This window comes from Argiope bruennichi, chromosome 8, assembly GCF_947563725.1.
Source record: "Argiope bruennichi chromosome 8, qqArgBrue1.1, whole genome shotgun sequence".
Lineage (NCBI taxonomy): Eukaryota > Metazoa > Arthropoda > Arachnida > Araneae > Araneidae > Argiope > Argiope bruennichi.
The window spans coordinates 29,520,250-29,541,604 of record NC_079158.1 but is presented as its reverse complement, the minus strand read 5'-3'; the positions used below and the strand labels follow the sequence as shown (position 1 = coordinate 29,541,604).

Sequence of the window (21,355 nt, the reverse complement as noted above, 5' to 3'; positions counted from 1 at the left end):
AAGTCGAAGATTTCAATGAATAGGAACAATAAAAAGTAAATACACAATTACAGGTAACCTTCGTTAAAGCGCAACTAATGAACCCGAATAACACAGATTTATTGTTCATTTCCATTTGACGTTTATCATTGCAAAACGGGAAGATAAATAAAGCATTTCCTCATATTAAAATTGCGTAGCATTTCTGATCATTCCCAGTTTTTCTCGGTTTGAACTTAAGCGAATGTTTCGATTCAAAATGTTTCTGTTGTGGTTCGGTTTGATTGTTGCGTTTTTCTTGATTGAATCTGGGGCTCATAAAGATTCAGAAAGAATGAGGGGAATTAAGAAAGACGAAAAAGTCCGTGAAGAAAAGTATGGTGAAATCCCACGCAGTAATGATGAAATCTGGTTCGATTCTATTGACAGTGAAGATGAAGATTATGAAATACTGGACGTAGAAGAAGATAATCTGCTGCATCCTAGTGATGTAAGAAACTACGAAAGTCTTTTAAATTATGTTAATCAAAGGAATAATTTTGGAAATTCGAAGAATAAATTTCTTACTCCGGAAACAATTCCATCAAATGATAAGGGAGGAATGACTTATAGCAAGAAAGTTAATAACATCGATGAATTAGATGAATACAATAGAAAATACGAAGCAGAAGATTTAACTAACAATCTTGGTAATCTAACTTATAGTGGAAATGATCTTAAGTTCCGTCAGAATGAGCATAATGAAGAAGACGATGATGAAGACGGTGATGATGAAGACGGTGATGATGAAGACGGTGATGATGAAGACGGTGATGATGAAGAAGATCATAATGACATTTGGTTTCCGCTTCCTTACACAGGAGTCTACGATATTGGATACGCTACACCGGAGAGGGAGCCTGGCGAAGACAGGTGGAGAATTACTCCTTGCGTCACAACTCTGAGAGAGCTGTACACTTGCATATTCTGCTGTAAGTATTCATTTGCAGCTGTCATCTTATTCTTATATAAACTCTATATTAAGAGCTGAACTTAATTGCAGATATATCTTAAAACTGTGAAATTCAAGGGGGAAAAATCTCCCATCACTGGATTTTTCCCCTTTCAACCCTTTAATTGCTACTTGAAATCTCATGCAATTTCTAGACCCGTGTTAAACGATCCTATATACTGCTACGGTACAGAAGTTTAGACAATGAAAAAATTCCCCAAAATTTTAAAATACTACAATAATTAATTTTTTAACAAGTTTTTAATGTGCATATATATAATATTACAATAATAAAAGCTGACTGGAGTATATTACAAATTATTAAGAAATCATAAAACAAAATTATTATTGCTTCAAAAATTTAGACAGAAATGAAATGAAATCAAAATTAACAACTTGATTATATGCATCCAATATTATGATTAGCTCATAAATTTGAATTTCCAAAGGATAAAAAGTTAGATGTTGCATTGTTTGGGCACGATTTTCTAATATGTATCCGAAATTGATGGTTTGAGTTTATTGACAGAGGAATGAGCTTAGTTTAATTATATTAACTTCACGTTTTTAAAGCAACACTAGAGCTATTTTATGACGAACCTCGTAATTTTGAACCGAGGTCAGATGACGAAGACGACACTTGAGCTGGCTCTCCTTTTCCAAACTTCCACACCACACCAACGAGATTTATAGAGGGATATCCTCTACCATTATTATAAACTTTGCGGACCATGATGCCCTAAAGATTCTTACTTAAGATCTGGGTTACATTATGGCCATTTGAGAGTTCTTATATTTCAAGAATTAAACTTGTATTGCTTGCAAAGTGAGTATTCCTGCTGAAATTCACATTAAGAGTTAACTAGAAAAATAGAAAATGACTATATCTTAACATAATTTTGTGGTGTAATGCGTGTACAGATACTTTTCCATTACAATAAAAAGCTGTTCAAATCGTCATAGAGCTACCTATCGTAATGCGATAGTTTTTTTCTGATGATATTAAATAACACAGAGAGCTCTACTATGACAATAAGCAATAGATATAATCTAGAAGGTGAAATTAAAAATCTTTAGTAGTTAATTAAATTAATTAAGATATTTTTATTTATTTAAAAGTCCCCCCCCCCTCCTTTCATAGGGCTATTCCTGAAGAAAAATTCATCTTACGATGCTAAAACAAAATTGAAAAATATATGGAAAAGTAATTCAGTAAATAAAGGCTTAAAATAATTTTTCAAAGCATATTTTTACTATCGTGCTTAAAAGTAGGACTATTTATTTTTTAATTAATTTTTATTTAACATTACAGTTTTGATTTATGATTTATTATTATGAATATTACAGAATATTGAAATCAATGATTTGTTAAAACCTCCATTATACTTTTCCATCATTCCTCTATTCATTCATCATTCCTCTATTCATTCATCATTCCTCTATTATACTTTTCCATCATTCCTCTATTCATTCATCATTCTCCATTATACTTTTCCATCATTCCTCTATTCATTCATCATTCCTCTATTATACTTTTCCATCATTCCTCTATTCATTCATCATTCCTCTATTCATTCATCATTCCTCTATTATACTTTTCCATCATTCCTCTATTCATTCATCATTCTTCTATTATACTTTTCCATCATCATCCATTCCATTATAACGTAATTCTGTTCGAATCAAAAATTATATTGATGGATTAACAGATGTTTTAATTCTGAAAGTATTAATGTAGTGTAATTTCTTAGAGAATATATAAGTGTACGAAATTTCAAAATTCTAGCACATCAGGATGGAAGCGAAAAATTGATTTAAAAAATTCTGTTTTCACAAAAATGAAGCAAATTAAGTTAAGTAAAAGCGAATAAAAATGATACAACTGAAGCTTATTCTGATGCAAGTTTCTGATTTTTATGTATTAGTGTGAACGTAATTTTTTTAAGCTATAAATTGTCACTATATGTGTGATATGGTGAGGTTTTAAAATTTTATTATCAAATGTTCATATCTGTTAAGTAAGTAATAAGTAAGAATCTTCAATGAATTAACATGATGCTATTTTAATATTAAAATTACGTCATGGAGTCTCAATCTGCCCCATGTGGCTATTTTATTTTTGAGAAGCAAGTGGTAGCATTTAGTATTTATATAGGAGTTTCATACATTATAATAGTTGAGCACACGGATGAACATTGGATATGAAATAAAATTGTTTTCGTCCTATTTTTTTTAACATATTTAAGTACTAACGATAGAATTAGTTTAACGACTTAAATAAGAAACTCAATTAAATATTATTTTTATTTTTTTTTAAATATAGAATCAATGAAAAATTTTTTAAATAAATTATATTGGAAGAAAAGTAACGAAAGCAGACTATGTTAAATATCATCTTTCTTTAAGTTCTACCAAAATATCAAGTTAAAAAATCAGATATCATTTCCCCCACTTTCAGTAAATGTCGAAACTAATTATTAATATAACATTGTTTTTGCTTATAATAATAATAAAAATACATTATTTAATAATAAAAATAATATAAAAATAATTTAATATTATATAATTTAAAAGAATAGCATATAATATATGTATTATATAATAATCTTTTGCTCCAGAAATAATTTTTGTTTAAAGAGAAGTTACTTATTTATACGATGTCCGAATAAAATAATTTACTGTGAATTTACAAAAAAATAATATTATAAGAAAATTTAGTTTCCGTTTAAAAGATTTTTAAATTAAGTGAATAATGAAAGTAATCTAACTTATGTCTGAAATAATAGTTTGTTGTTTTGAAATTTTTATCTTGTATTTATGTTTCAGCTGGAGATCCTTCAGTAAGACAGCAGTTTCTGAGTTGCTATGAACTTCTTCCAAAAAGAGTATGTACATAATTTTAGGGATTTTTTTCTTCATCATATTATTGATTAATATATTACTAATCAGGATTTCGCAATTAGATATTTTCATATTCCATACAAAATTCAAATTTTTCCTTTTCATTTAGAGAGCATGTTGTAATCTTTTATTTGGTATAAGATCTTCATGCAGTTGTCTGCAGAAATTACATATTAATGAATCTTTATCAATGAATGAAAAACTCAGATTTTTTTGTTTGCATTGAGTATGTAAATAATTTTAGGGATTTTTTTCTTCATCATATTATTGATTAATATATTACTAAACAGGATTTCGCAATTAGATATTTTCATATTCCATAAAAAAATTCAAATTTTTCCTTTTCATTTAGAGAGCATGTTGTAATATTTTATTTGGTATAAGATTTCCATGCAGTTGTCTGCAGAAAGGACATATTAATTAATCTTTATCAATGAATGAAAACTCAGATTTTTTTTATTTGCATTGAAGAAAGTTAAAACTATGAAAGAAAAAATCTGAAACTTCAAAATCCTAAAAAATAAAACTTTGATTGATTACTCCAGATTAGTTGTCCCTAACCGTTTTAGTTTTATGGACAACAAGTTGTATACAAAAATATTTTGAGTCTAACTAATAAATCTAACTAATAAACATTCAAGTTAAAAAAAATTCTAATACATATAATTCATGCATACATATTTTACAGGGCGATTACAAAAAAATATCACAATTTTTTAGGTCCGTTAAAATAAAACAAAACAAAATAGAGTTTTATTGTTTATCAGGAATCAAAAATAACAAATGAAATCTTAAATTCACTACACTTATAAGTGTTCAGTTTGAACCCCCTCAGAAATGCGAAGGATGTCAAAATGGGGCAATAACTCATCCACAATTTTTCCTGCATACCTGAAATGAAGTTTAGAATAGATGCAGATATACGTGTAGGGTAGCATTTGATTTTTTTCTATTGGGAAGTTGTTTATTTTGCTGTCACCAACTGACTTTGACGAACTTAAGATGTATATATCTGCATGCTTTCAAAGTGTCACATCAAAGATGCTGAGAAACTATAAAATGAGCTATCGTATCGTCTTGATATCATTAGTATCTTAAGAGGGATTATTTTGAACATTCATAACTGGATAGAATTTAAATTTATAATTGTTGTTTGTAATTTCCGTCGAAAAAACTGAGTGCACTTTGTTTTGTTTTAATAGCCCTTCAAAGATGAGATATTCCTTTATAATCCCCCTGGATATATTTTCTGTATAATATGCACGTATGTGTCAGTAATTAAGAAAGCTTACTGTAAAAGGATTTAAAAATTATTATTTATAAAGGAACAAAAAGCTTAATTTTTATTATTCAGCTATATAATGTAAGAAAACTGAATATCAATTGGATAGCTTTCCAAAAAGAAAAGAGGAAAAATTCAAATAGAGTACATATTAGACCGGATACACTCCCGAGTATCCGGTCTAATATGGCAAGCCGGATAGGCCGGAATTCTATGAACTCACTTCTTTGTCCACCGGTACCAGAAGACCCAAATTTTTATACCAAAATTCACTGTTATAATATGTATTTTCTCACTTTTTATTGAGTACTAAGCCCATATTTATATAATGCCACATAGTATGTGAACGCCGCCGCGACCCGGTGAATCATAAAATCAGTTGCTAGTAAAGCGTCGAGTTGAAATAGAAGGCTCTATTTTGGTAGTTTATATATGTTTATCTACTGCACTGCACCTTTCAAGAATTCATTAAAGAAAAAGTAAGTTAAAGGATATAAAGTGGATTATAAAGATCCAACATAAATTCTGTAATGTCTAACTTAAATGCAGGAAACATAAACAAAACATTAACATAAATCGTAGATCTAATTCTTAAGAAAATTGACTCAAACTGATTTCATTTTTACTTTAAATGATAATACAAATATGAAAAGGTAACCCTAAAATAAGAGTCAAAACTTAGAGTTTTTCGTTTTTAGAAACGTTCTCAATAGACGTCCGTTACGCACTGACGGAACAACAGGCAGAACTCTGCTCTTTTCCTGTCACAACTTGTAATTTGCGTACAACACGTAGGGAAATCCTAGTAGATGCCCGCTTCCAATGCATTGGCAATGTTGCTAATACAACGCCTTGAATTCTTCTTTTAAATGTGATAAAAGTAAAGTCCGGATAGCTCAGAAGCCGGGTAATCGCAAACCGGATACTCAGGAATGTACTGCAGTATATTTTCTTTGTTCGTCTTTCATAAGAAAATATACCTGATTGAAAGTATTCATAGTAACTTTCGACTAAACAGTCGAATTTGATCTTTTAGTGGAATTTCATGGCCCATAGACTGAAAGACAGTGCTCTAGTAATTTTTTTTTTTTTTTTTTTTGTAAAAATGGAATTTTTTTAAGCGTTTAATTTAGTTGATGATGATGTCGTGTCCGCGTTACCACGGAAATAGGGTGCAGTAGCGTCTGAGAGTAAAGACCCCTGAACACCCGAGGGCAGAAGTCTGACTTCTAGCTCATATGAAGATGAAACTCACACATTCGCTTGCACAACCCCTTTTTACAGGGGGGGACATTCACACACCACACAGATAGAACACAGATGAAGAACAACCGTGCCCGAACCGGGATTCCAACCCGGGACGCCTAGATCATGGGAAGATGCGCCACCCCCATGCAAGGACGCCGGCTTTAATTTAGTTCTGTGTAATTTATTACAAATTAACTGTGTAGCTGAATAGACGGCAGAGAACTATAAGTGTTTAATTACTAAAAGATAACGACGTTTCAATATATATTCTTTAAATTATAGCAGTAAAACAATGAATGATAATTACTGTAAATAACGACACATATTTTGTCCCATGCGTTTTTTCTTTGGACAAATGAATGATTTTAGACACATTCGAACGTCAAGAAATTCATTTTCAGTATTTCAGCTCTCTGTTTTCCTTCATCAAAAGTCTATAGACTCCCAAATTATTCCTTTGGTGAATTTTAAAAATATTAATACCATTAATGTTTTAAGTGTTAAACTTTAATACTTTAAATTACTGTAACTTAATGCAGAAAATGAGAAAGGATACTCTTTGAGCACATAGTACTGAATTGTTACTTTATTTTATTTCTGTGACATTAAGCATAAGACCACTGACCCATATTATGAGAAGAGTTCAAATTTGTTTTGCGACAGTGACTCTGCAAATAGCAAAGTCTGAGCAAACCTTATTTCTTCTCTGATACTGTTACAACCAAGTAAAGAAGGGTTTTGGAGACGAATTAATTTATTGAGGGTTGCACATGCGCAGTACATTCCTATATTTTTCTCAGTTAAATGCAAATTATAAAATTGTATAACACCTATGTGAGGGACCAATCCTAGACCTTCTTTTTTATTAGAAAATACCTTGCAGTTACAGATATGCTTATTTATTTTATGGTAAAACCATTGCAAGTAACAAAGAATAATAATTATTTTCTCATGAGAATGTTTTTGGAAACTTTAATTTTCCAGCTTTCGGTGACTTTCAAAGATGTTTAAATTTACACTTGAAAATCGGAAGATTTTATTAAGATTTTATTTTATCGAATGTACAATCAACAATTTAAAACATCTTAAAATTGTAGCGAAATGTCATTAAAAAAACTCAATTCTTTTCTCAAATTGCCTCAAAAAGTGTGATCCTTAAAAATATACTAGAGCTGCATTTAAAGAACTGAAATAAATTATACTACGTGTTTCCTATTTTTTTATAGCATAAAGCAAGTTAATCAAATTTTTTTTTTCTAGTTTGATACTGAATAATATGGTAAATGAATCTAAATTTTTTCCCCCTTTACACCAAGACGGTTAAAAAAAGTATTTTTTTCATTCTTTTTTTCATTCCAACATAAGTGAAATTCTTGTTTAAATTAAACTTTTATTTTTCTTAGTAAAAGCGTCTAGTGCAAGTTAATTTGTAAAATGTTATTCTAAGGCTTTGCACTTAAAGTTATTTTAGTGCTTCATAGTTTGTTTTTAAACTCATTTTGAACTGTATACTTTTTGGAGATGTTATATGTCATACTAAGAAGGCTAATATTTATATATGCATAAAGCTTATTGTTATTTAAAATAAATGAAAACTGAAATTTTACATGCATCATGATTAATAGCACTTTTATTCTGCTTTTAAAGTAAATCCTTTTTAATACCATCATAAGTATTCATTACTCGATTTTGACTTCTTGTTTCTACAATACGGTTTGTTTACCATTTGACTTCGTCATACAATATACTGCTATGACGTATAGTTTACCCATATTCAAACCTCTAAGACGTAGTTTAGTCAAATTTCTATGACACTGATCTTACCCATACCCATCCTATTAACACAATACATTGTACAATATTTCCACGATTAATCGCGGAAAAATCATGACGATAGTGTAGTAATGTTTTTGTGTATTTTGTGCTAATAGGACATGAATCTATGACCTATAGTTTACCTACACTATACCTCTTTGACATGCACACTGAAGAACCAGAAAAACTGGTATAGCAGATCGTATCTAAATAATGGAGGTGTTCAGCCAATCAGCGTAGTACGATGTGGTCGACAGTGTGTATGAAAGATAACAGGTGTCTGAGGAGGCTATTACATCTACTCTTGCTGTTACAATGGCAGGTTATCAAGATTTAAGTAATTTTCAATTTGGTCTAATCATTACAGCACGAGAGATAGGATACAGCATTTCCGAAGTAGAGATGAAATTTGAATTGTCGTGTACGACCATTGCAAGGGTGTACCGGGAATATCAGGTTTCCGGTAAATCTCCGAAAATCGGTGCGGCCGGATAAAGGCCTTGACAGAACGGGATCATCGACGGCTGAAAAGAATAGTTACACGAGAGAAAAGTTCAACACTTCCTCAAATTGCAGCGGATTTCCATGCAGACCCATCGACAAGTGTTAGCATACGCATTGTAATTGATATGGGCAGTCGCAACCGCAGACTATCTCGTGCACCATTGTTGATTCGGCGGCACAAAGCTCTGCGCCTTGCCTGGGCTCACCAAAACTATCATTGGACTCTTAATGATTGGAAAAACATTGTCTGGTCTGACGAGTCACCTTTCCAATTGTATCGGGCAGATGGCCATGTACGGGTGTGGAGAAAATCCCATGAATCCATGGATCTCTCATGCCTACAAGGAACTGTTCAAGCTGGTGGAGGCTCTGTGATGGTATGGGGCGTATGCAGTTGGAATGAACGATCACGACAGGTGAGAGGTACCTAACATCTTTCCTGATCACCTGCACTCACTCATGTCCTGTGTCCATTTCGATGGACATCGACAATTCGAACAGGATAATACCCCACCCCACAGGTCTACAGTAGCTACCGAGTGCCCCGAGGAGCACTCTTCAGAATTCCGTTCCCTTTCTTGACCACCTAATTTCACTGACGTGAACATTAGTTGCCATATCTGGAATGTTTTGCAACGTGCTGTCCTTAGGAGATTTCAACCCCCTCGCACTCCCATGGAATTGTGGAGTGCCCTTCGGGAATCATGGTGTGAACTGTCTACAGAATATCTTCACAAATTAATTGAATCCATACCACGCCCTATTCCGGCTCTTCCGCGTGCTTATATGGAGTCTACCCGATATTAAATTGGTGTACCAGTTTTTCTGACGCTTCAGAGTAGTTTATTCATACCCATACTTCTATGGTGTGTAGTTTATCCATACCTAGGCTTCTATGACGTATAGTTTTCAAATAAAAATGAAAACAAAAGTACGTCATATCCGGTGTACAAAAAATAACATTTCTTGGATTTTCATTAAATTTCAAAATGAATGTGGGAAAAAACGAAAGAGTAAGAAAATGATGATTAGATCATAGGCTGAAGCCAGATAAAGAGATTAGAAAAAGATGGTTGATGGGAGCCAATCTGCTATATAAAGTTACAGGCCGTCGTTTGCTTGCTTTAAAATTATGGAATTACCTGGTCACGAGATTAGACGAGGAGGTTCAATTGAAGTACTGAACCTCCTCGTCGACTATTAAAATTGAAAATGTCAAATTTAATCCTATTAAACACAAATATAGTTTTATTTTAATTTTAAGGGAAAAAAATAACTAAAAGTTTTCAGTTGCGGGTAAAGAAGTAAACGCTGTAAGAATTTTTTCTTCTATTACAGGTAAAGAAGCAAGGCATAAAGTGCTATAGCAAGGTTCTAAAAATACCTTTCGCTGAAGGAGCCGATGATATGGATTATTATCACTATTTATGCAAGAAATTCAAAAGTATAGAGCAGGTAAAAAAAAGCATGAATTTCCAAACAATGAAATGCATTGTTTATATATACAGCATTAATATGGGATGGTAAAATGGATTTTGAAAAAAAAATCACTTTTCATGCAGTTTGTACTTCAGAATTTAAAACAAAAATGGGTGTTTCATGTCTTTATGTAATAATATTATAATACTATATATATATATATATAGGAAATAATGAAAACAGCTTTTAAATGCAATATGGAATTTTTAAATATTCAGAAACAGGTATTTTGAGATGGATAATTATTTGAAAAAGTTAAAAGAAGCACACTGTCTTGCTAAAGTAATTACATTAAGGTTTAAAATAGGGGAGTTTTGTCCTTTGAAAATTAGTATAAATAGTTATCTTTGATTAAAATATGGGTAGAAAGGCTGAGAAGGGTTTAGTAAATTGTTGACTGAGATGAGAATTGTGCAGTTTCTGCTGTTTTAAAGCAATGAGTCAATGCATCAACCGCAATATTTCCATTGACATAGGTCTAGAGATTGTGTTCGCAATTTTTTCGAGGTATAAGCAATTCTTCGTTACAAATATGTCCTCAAAAATTATCTGACATGTTTATGTAAAGATTTGGTCATTCATTAAAGAAGAGCATTTGATTAAAGTGTCCGGTAATGGGATAGAGATTGGACATTTCATAATAACAATAACACACTCTGCCAGGAACCGTTCATCATTCGTTAATTGCTTGAACATTTATGGTTTTATTTAATTATGGTTTTCGTATCCAGTTTATATGCCAAATTTAGATTATTTAAACCTTTACTTTATCAAAAAATAAAAATAAATGATGAATGATGATGATGTAAAATATGATCTTAATTTACACAAGAGTTACATGAAAATTAATATTAAAAGATTTAATTTAACCTCGTAGTTTCTCCGTCTATTTCCGCGGAACCTGAACTGATTTGGAAGAATGTCGTTATTACAATAAAACTTTTTGATGAGTTTGAATTTTTAAAAAATTCTAAAATCTTTCATTTATAAGGAAGTCCACATAGTATAGATCTGTACGTATTAAGGAACTCGAAATCCCTTCTTGATTTAAGCTACAAGAAGACCATTGCATATCTTATGGACAAAAGAAATAAAGGAAAAGTTGAAGCACAAATTAAATCTAAAAAGAATATTTTTAAATATAAAACAAACGCCATGTCTTTTGTAAAGAAAGACATGGCGTCAGAGTGTTACTATGTCACTCAGTAGGAATTGCATGTATTGAAGAATTTGACAAAAATTAATATTAAAGCATATTCTAAAGATATTAAAATGTTCAACATTGGATTTAAGACAGTCCATATACAATGTTATAAAATAATGTAGAATTTTTATAAATTGTATGTTTTTTCAAATTAACAAGAACGTCACAATATATTTTTGAAATTTACACTGAAAAGCTCCTGTTTCAGAAATATTTAAATATGATGTCATTAAAAATTATAACAAATTAAAACTTACATTTCCATTCTCTGAATCTCCAACTTTAAGTATTAAAACACAATTTTGTTTAGAATCTTTGATGTCAACACAGAAAAAGCGTCTTCTGTGATAAATATATTCAGGAGATTATTGATAAATTCCCAAAACCTGAAAACACCAAAGACGACATTTATAAATAGTATATGAGGCTAAGAGGAGGATGTTCCAAATTGCTTTCAGTATTTTCAAAATATCACTCTAGTTCTCCTTTCGATAATTCAAGAAATAAATTCTATTTGCGCTTTCTTTTGACAAAAAGCAATATTTTCCAATATCTGTCACTTTGAAATGAAAATTGGAATAATATCCCGAGCACTTAATAAAGCATGAGGAAAGAATATAGTAAGAAAAATCATTGATCGAATTTGAAATTCTAAAATGTTTTATAGTAGACTTCAATTTTCATATTTGATGGAATTTTAACAAAAAAATTGAATGGTGTTATCTGAAATAAAATATTGATGTCCAGCAAAGTATTGACATTTATTTTTTTCTCCATATTTTTAATTTATTAAATTTTATTATGTATTTTCTAAATGATTAAATCACTTCTCAAATGGAAATTAATTTTGGTTTATGTATGTTCTTATTTTAAAATACATCTAATCATTTTTTTACCTATAGAATTAAATCTAGACAATCTTATTAGAAGATATGTTGAAATATTAGTTAAAAGGAAGAAAAATCCTAAAAATGTATTTTTTGAATTAGAGAACATTAAAAAAAATCCTTTGCATGTTAGGGAAGAGCAAAATCTAAAATTTGGAATATGCAGTTGATATGTTTTAATTTAGAACGATGAACACAGACTTCTTCAGTGAAGCGATGTTTAGTTTCAAAATTCAAAATTGTTATTTTTCCATGGAAAATTAAATATTAATTGTGTAAATCTACAGGATGTTCTATAGTTGAATCGACAAACTCTGAGTATTGTTAGCAGACTTCAAAAAAGAAAAAAAATTGCAATGGAACCTGGCATTTCAAAATACGCCGAGAGACTCAAAATCGCGAAAAGTGCATATAAGCTCTGAGCCCAAAAGGCATTATTAAATCACATAATGCATAAATACGTGCGATGGATAGCCCATATGCCAGTGCACCATGGAATCTGAACAGAGGTTTAGGTTAACATATGTCTAGGAATTCCCAATGATTATCTCTTGGTACCTACCGATCGATTGAATGGAGCGTCGTACATTATATGTCTGCAGTATGTCTTCTCGAAAATGTGCAGGGAAACCATCATTTATGAATCATGCTACGATATGAGTGGCATACGTTTCTCGGAAATGTTGCAAAGTATGAGTGGCATACGTCTCTCGGAAATGTTACAAAGTATGCCACTCATATCGTAGCATGATATAAGGTTCACGAATGATGGTTTCTCTGCACGTTTTCCTTGCGAAGTATGCAAAGGAAAACGTGCAGATATCGTAGCATGATATAAGATTCATGAATGAGGGTTTCTCTGCACATTTTCCCTGCGAAGTATGCAAAGTATGCCGCTCATATCGTAACATGATATAAGGTTCCTCTGCACATTTTCCGCGAGATATAGATGCCAGAGATATATATATAGGACGTACGGAACTAATTACTTTGTCTAAGGTATTTTTCTAAGTTTCCATTTTAAATCTATTACTAGTATATTAATGCCATATATCGACCTTTTCTATAAATGTTTTTTGAAACGCATTTAAAAAAGGATTTTCAAAAATCATTGTAGTTGTTTGGTTTATTCATGTGAAACTTATAAATAGAAATAAAAACATGAAACCAAATACCTATACGATGCACTCTAGTATTAAAGATTAAAAAGGAAATAACTAAATAAAATATAATTTTATGCACAAATGAAAGTTTAATTTTAAACACCGTTTTATTACATAATTAGTTTAATTCTATTCATAATGTTTTTTATGGAATGAAATCATTAATCTAAACTCTGGAAATTCAATACGCACCGCTATTTAAATGCTCTAATTAAAAAATAACAAGTGCAGCGTATATCAATGTAGATTTTCGAAAACATAAGTGACTGTCTTGGAAATATAGTTTAAGAATTATCAATTTTTGATTATATACGTTTATTTTCAATAGGCAGAATTTATTAAATGTTAAAATGGAATTTTGAATAGCCACTTCTTTTTTCATTTGATGTATCCGATCATTTGACCATAAGAGATTATTTTAAATAGATTGAATTTTTCTTATTTATAAAGGTGAAATTTTGAATGGAGGTATTTGATTATTTAATATTTTGTTATTAAATTTCCTTACACAATTTCTCATTTCATCAAATTCGTACCCATTTTAGAAGGCATCAGATTAATTCATTTTATTTTAATTTTCACAGATAGTTTCATGCGTTGCAAGTAGTTTGCCAGAGGTGAGTATTGAATTTTTGGTAGAAATTATTTGTGGAAATATTACTATAACTTTTTTAATTTATTGGATTTCTTCTTATTTAGAATAATTTAGAATTTTCCTTCACATTGCACAAATAGGATTGGTAGATGAGTAAAATCGGTACTTTTAAAAATAGTTCTTCAATTGTAATTGTACAGTATATATAGTGTTCTTCGCAAATGAACACCATCATTCGGAGGCAATGCATTTTGTCAAATGACTGCTGCTAAATATGATGATCAATTCCTAGCAGAAAGTATTCTATGTATCTTATTTATTTACCAATTAATTGACTGGTATGATTTAATACATACTTGAACATGTCACCTGTCTGGTGGAGATTTTGCTATTTTTTTATGAATTTAATAATTTGAAATCTAATTTTTTCCTTTCAGAACAGTTACTAATGACTTGTGAATTATATATGAAATGCATATGTTTGAGATATAACAATTTATTTAATCTTCACCAATTCATCTATCAACCCAAAGGGAATGGCGACAGGGAAGATCTTCTAACACACATGCAGTACAGATAAAACAACAACAACAGAGTGTTAGAAATCAAAAATTTAAAGCATGCGTGTCAGCTTTCAGAAAAATTGAGATAATACATGCAAATAAGACTAATACTAATCACTAAAACTAAAGCTTATGTAAAATACAAAATAATGTTTTCTAATAAAAAATTGAGAATATTATTAATAAATAATCATTAAGAATGATCAAGTAAGAATACATAAAAACTATGAGAATAAAGTATATGAAAATAAATGTAGAAAAAGATATGTAAAATAGACACATACTTCAAATTAATTTACAGAAATAGTTAAAATAAAAAACAAGTCTACTTCCCACTCTACAGTTTTTAATAAATTTCTTTTTTTTACAAAAATATCTGCTTGCATTATAATAATAGTTTACCATTTTGCAAGCTTAGCGTATCTTTTTAGTTCAAAGAATCACAAACTATAACATAAGTTTAAAGTGTTTATTAAAATATACGTTAGAATAACAAATATTTGCGAACTATTGCCCTTAATAGAATTGCAAATAATGCCAAATTTCCAGACATTGAAAGATTACAGCAACAACTGTTGAGAATCCCAAAATCTTTCTTAAACTATTAACTTAAAATAAAACGGTAAAATATTTAACTATATAATGTAGATTCTATTGATACCTTTCTATACTATATGAATGTAAAATGCTGAATCCGTTTAATGGTATAACACTTGATACAATACAAAATAAAAGAATTTATAATCATGTTCCAAGAATAATTCAAAAGAAAATTTTTTTAAAGAAATATTTTCGCATCAGCATATAATGTATATTCCACGGTGACTCTGCAATAGAAGAAATAAAATTGATATTAAAGTTCAAGGAAAAGAAAGGTTTCGAATTCAAGACTATTATTCTCAACCGTCAGTTTATTCGTCGCATTTGTAAAGTGAAATGAAACTACGATACTTTATAAAGAGATTTCTGAATAATTCATGAAGGATTGACGTGAAAATCGTTTCTTGGCGTAAAATACAACCTCAAGAAAAGATCTAGAAGTGAAATGATTCATTTTAAAAGGAAACTTTTTGCCATTCATTTAAATTCTTCTTCTCAGATTTTCTACAATGCAAGAAATCTCTTTTGACTTTAGAGTGATATTTTTTTCCGCGTTGGCTGGATTAGAATAGCAGCCAGTTGAGAATCTGCTTCAGCATTTTGTATATTAAATAAGGTGTTTTTATTGTATAAAATTTGAATATTTATAATTTGTTTTCGAGTTTTTTTTATTAAAATACTGTGCTTTTTTTTCAAATTTGTGTAGAAGCTCTACGAAAATAACATGGTGAAATTAACTAAAATAGGGAATTTTATTGCTAGGAACAAATTTATTTTTGATAGAAATAGTCAAAATTGCGAATGACAAAATATTATGTAGTTTTATAAATCTTCGTTAAGTGTATGTATTTTATCTCTGCGTATAGTTTTTGTAATTGTGCATGAGTTCAAGATTATTGAAATGTGTTCCGTGTTTTTAAAACATGAATGTATTCGCGAACGAAATTAATTAAGTGGCAGACATATTTATTTCTTTATCATCCTTACATTATACAGGGTGTTCATTAATTATTGTCGGGGTTTCCGTACCTCATAACTTTCGAATAAAAAATATTACGCAAAAACCGATTACATATTCTTAAATTACAACTCAAAGAATTTTATTAATGATATTAAAGTGTAAAACTTGCACAATTGGCACTTTGTAGGCATTCAGCTGAAGGCGATTATGCATTCGTAAATTACAACTCAACGAATTTTATTAATGATATTAAAAAGATTAATGAATTTGCACATGGCTGCCCTTCATGACTCGTAACACATCGAGACGAAATTCGATTTCCCTCCAAGTGTTCTCCAAAATTTGTGGGGTAACATTTTGGATCGCAGTAACAATTCTGCGCTTCAGTTCATCAAGGGAGGGCACAGGGGTCTTGTACACAATGTTCTTGACAAACCCCCATAGAAAGAAGTCCAGCGGTGTTATATCTTGTGATCTCGGAGGCCATGGGATTGGTTCACCTCTTCCACACCACTGTCGGGAAAGTTCTCGTCTAAAAAGTCACGTACAATCATGCCCCAATATGGGGGTGCACCATCCTGTTGAAATATCACATCTGGCTGGTGTTGCTGCATCTGAGGAACCGCATACATCTCCAGCATATCAAGGTATGTGACGGAGTTTATTGTTGTTTCAGCAAAGAAGAAAGGTCCAATAACTTCAGTATGTGATAAAGCGCACCAAACATTCGCCTTTGGGCTATCTCTTTCCAATTATCGATAATCGTGCGGGTTCTCCAAGCCCCATATTCTACAGTTATGCTTATTTACTTTTTCTGACACGTGAAAAGTGGATTCGTCACTGAAGAACCATTTCCGAAGGTAATTTTCATCATCCTCAATTCGAGTCAAAATTTGTTCAGCGAACCCAAAACGATGTGGTTTATCATTCGGTTGTAAAGCTTGCACAATTTGCACTTTGTAGGCATTCAGATGAAGGCGGTTATGGAGAACGTTCAATATCGTCGTATGCGGCATATGTAACTGCACAGCTGCTTGTCTCGTTGATTTTCGTGGATTGCGAGTAAACGTTTCTTGGATGCGATCAACATTTTCCAGTGAAGTGCTCGGTCTTCCCGCCCTCTTTCGGTGTAGAACGCTACCAGTTTCCTGGAATTGTGTTAACCAGCGTCTGATAGAATTATCTGAAGGATCATCTTTCTTGTACGTGGTCCTGAAGCGACGTTGAGTAGTTATGACTGATTTAGTTTCGAAAAACACACACACATTGCTTTTTCTTGCACGGTCGCCATTTTTATTTATGACGTCATCATTACCCAGACTGCAAATGCGCTAAGATCGCATTGTTGCCACGTAAAATTCTTTGAGTTGTAATTTACGAATACGTAATCGGCTTTTACGTAATATTTTTTATTCGAAAGTTATGAGGTACGGAAACCCCGACAATAATTAATGAGCACCCTGTATTTATTTTCTGTATTTTGGCAAATTCTAATCTTGTTAAATTCGTTTCCTGCTTCATTTAATGTAACATCAAGGATGCATATATGATGACTACGTTATGTGTAGAAAGACAGGAGTTAGGTATCTTGATATGCAAAGTGCATACACAGTTTGGAAAATTGATTCATATAATTTTGGTGTTAAGTATAATATGCCTTCATCATGTTTTTGCGAAACACTATCGATTTATTCCATTTTAATAGTTTTTGGAGATTGTGACATTATTTACCATTCATAACTATTCTTTAAATTAGTTGTGTATTTACTTATTAGATTTTATAATGTGAATTGCATACCCTAAATTTTATTACAACTCTCTTCGAATATGTTTTTATCCATGTTTTAAAATTTTTTGAATTTTTGGTAAAACTATTTATTGAATAATGCCTTTTTTCAAAAAGATTGTTTAACAAAACTTTCTAATTTTCCACAGCTTCCAAAGAAGAAGTTTATAGTAAGTAATTTTATATTTAAATTATAATTCATATCAGATTTATAAGACAGATAACCTATGTTCTGTAAGAAAACAACATACCTAGTCGCGAACTTTTTAGTTGATTCATATAAAAATGTATAAAATCTGAAGGACTTACTTATATTTAAAGGCTTGAATATTTGTATTTAATTTATTAATAAATTTCATTTTCATTTCTTTTAAAATTATGCAATAATTACCAGTTTTCAAATTAGTGAAATATTCTGAGTATTCTTTTCAATAGGTTTGCTCAAGATTGCATTAGTTTGTTTGCATTAAATATGTTCCTTCAATTGTCATCGTTCAGTTTTATCATTCAGCGTTAATATAAATATTTTTTCAGATATTTAAAAAAAAAAATATTTCGTCTCAGAAAAACTGGAAAACATTTCCAAGAAAGGTATTGTCATTGGAAAATAATAATAATATTATTAAAAAATAATAGACTGAGCCAAATCAAATGTAGGCCTAAGTAACGACAGGTAATTTCTGACATTCTTTCTTAAGGTGTACGTACACACTTGAAGATTTTTTTTTTAATTTTAACTTTAAAAATCCAGTTTTTTCACAGTAGGTTATTAATATATGTTTAAATTCATTTCAGTGAGAAAAAAACCATATAACACTAATTATTAATTAATTAAATAATATTTAATGAGCTAATTAGCCTATTTTTTGAAACATGATATCTTAAATTCTAATTTGTACAGACACACCATTCTAGTTGGGAATGATGCCTAATATTAGTCTATATGTTGTCTGCCTCAATCAAGTTAAAAAATATATAGTTTTTTTTCCCCAATTTTTTCATCAACGATAAATAGAAAAAGCGAGATTTTTTCTGTCATTTTAACTTTTAAATAACTATTAAAAATTTATTTCTATAAATATAGCTTTGATTGAGGCACAAAACATCCACTATTTCATACAGATTATTTTGATATATAAATAACTGCATTTGGTTCATTTCTTGTTGAGTTATGATTGTTTGAATGAAGCAATATAGTGGAAAAATATCAATCTTCATAAAATGAAATTTAAAAACACCGTAACTAGAGTTTTTAATGAAAGCACCTCAAGAAAAATAATTATAACTCGAGAAATATTTCGAATATTGACAACATCTTGGTATCTTTTGAAAGCTAAAGGATCAGAGAACATTAATAAGCAATAAAAAAATATTCGATATTTTGAACGATTTTCGAATTTTCAAGTGTGTACATACACCTTAAGTTACTTTCCTTATACTGGAGTCACATTCCGACTAGAACAACTAAAGAAACACCAGAAAGAAGTTCTGGCAAAATGTTAAAACATATCATACAATGTATATAAAATCTGTCTAAAAATTATGGAAAAGTGTACCGCTGAATTCCAAATTTGAGTAACGTACCATTATGTTGGAAGTACTCGCAAATAATGATGATTAAGGCCATTGAACCACTTTGAATCACAGACCAAAACAACGCCCTCTACCACTTCAGCATGTATTTTCAACTCACATTTTTTTGACTCCTTTTCTCGGTCAACTCTATTTATTTTTACATTATTGCTAGAAGTTTTAGAGTAACACTATAAGAATTGCATATTTATCATTCTTGTAGTTTTCAATATTAAATTTTCGCTTTTATTTACAGGAAGAGGAAATTCAATTGGCGAAGTATTCGGTAAGGATAATAATTATTGTGGTTTATATATAAGCTCAAAATAAAATAAGGATTTAAAAAATTTTAAGGTTTTATTATCTCATGAACATGCTTAAAGTCTTTAGGGACAGAAATTTATTTCTATCATTGTGAATTTTTAATGTCTTAATATATAAATGCATTCAAATGAATTTATAAGGTCTGGATTTTATACATAGAATAGCTAAAAAAAAAATTGGAAATAGTTATAAGATTGATTTTGTCTTCTAAAATAGTTAGCAGTTCAGAAAATACTCGATTTAATAATTTTTTTATTCTATTTCTTTTAAATGAATCAGTACAGTTTTATATTTAAAGTTAGTCTTTAACTGTTTTGCATTTTTGATAATCTGAGTAGATGATGAAATCCATTTCAGGAATGATTCGATTAAAAATCCATATAGAATACTTGTGGTATTTTTAGGTTATGTTTTTGTATTATAAAATCAAATTTAATTTAATTTAAGCATGTATATAATAAAGAAGCTATAATTCGATGCTTGAACATACACGCACTAAATTTATGTCGATTGCTATCACATTATTAAAAAATCACCACACAAGAATAATTTTGGACTCTTTTTCCTTTTATTCTGGCCATCATTGCTTAGCAGCACGCAGTCTTGCTACCGCACACATCACTCGCTCACGATACACTGAAGTGATTTTCCCTTTGCCGCAAGAGGGCAGCACAAGTGACAGGTCGGAACAATGCTGATATAACACAATTCAAGATAACATAATTCAAGATTGAAATTAAATCCTAGTTTAAATTATTCTATGTATAAATCTAGTTTCTATACCGTTTCTATTTTTTGTTATCTTTTAACTTCACATTTTTCATAAGTTTAAAAATTATGCTGTAGATTTGAAGTATAAGTGATCAGGAAGTTTAGAAAAACGAGATTTGAAGTTTAAGGTTTTCTTACCTAAGAGAATTTTCTATTTTTAAAAAATTTAATTTATTTCATGCTTGCGAAAGCTAAACAATGTAATCGATTTTACATGTGTTTTTTATATGCTGGAGTATTTGAAATTTTGAAATGGATTATCATTTGGGTCCATTATTTTAAATTTTACTAGATGTAATATATTAAAATTTATATATCATATCTTTAGGTATAGTAAAAATGTTTTTAATTACTTCAGACTATTAGCAAAATAGATTACATTTATTTTAAAGATTAATATATAATTTTTATATTTCAGTATTGCCTGAAATCGATCAACTCAAGAAATTGTTGCTAAGAATGATATGAAATTTTTTCATTACCGTACTATTTTAATAGTTAATTATGAAGCCAATCACTGTTCATTGTAAAAAATCGAAATAAAATTTCTATAATGCTTTTATCCCCCATTCATATGCGTATTTCCAATACCCATCTTTAAGATTTTCCATAGTTTTGTTTTTGAAAACTATTTTCTTAAATTCATAGAAATAAAATCTAATATTTTATAAACTCGGCAAATGAAATCTATTATTTTATAAATTAGAATTTGATTCAAATAACATTAAAT

The 21,355-nt window shown here is 30.1% G+C and overlaps 1 protein-coding gene across 1 annotated transcript; it reads left to right on the top strand.

Annotated features, from left to right (window-relative positions):
- Positions 1 to 238: 238 nt before the first annotated feature.
- On the top strand, positions 239 to 21,139 carry LOC129980604 (origin recognition complex subunit 1-like). The gene is made up of 8 exons (XM_056090986.1): positions 239 to 469; positions 533 to 950; positions 3,797 to 3,855; positions 10,059 to 10,175; positions 14,038 to 14,070; positions 18,108 to 18,128; positions 19,787 to 19,816; positions 21,044 to 21,139. Exons 1-8 carry the CDS (start codon positions 239 to 241, stop codon positions 21,080 to 21,082), a joined length of 948 nt encoding a protein of 315 aa, XP_055946961.1. The 3' UTR covers positions 21,083 to 21,139.
- The last annotated feature ends 216 nt before the right edge of the window (positions 21,140 to 21,355 follow it).

What these genes read in the sequence shown, in the direction of transcription:
- LOC129980604 (XM_056090986.1), top strand. Translation starts at nt 239, where the DNA reads ATGTTTCTGTTGTGGTTCGGTTTGATTGTTGCGTTTTTCTTGATTGAA. An exon ending in GTACACTTGCATATTCTGCT is followed by an intron (nt 951 to 3,796) that starts GTAAGTATTCAT and finishes TTTATGTTTCAG; the next exon opens with CTGGAGATCCTTCAGTAAGA. An exon ending in AATTCAAAAGTATAGAGCAG is followed by an intron (nt 10,176 to 14,037) that starts GTAAAAAAAAGC and finishes TAATTTTCACAG; the next exon opens with ATAGTTTCATGCGTTGCAAG.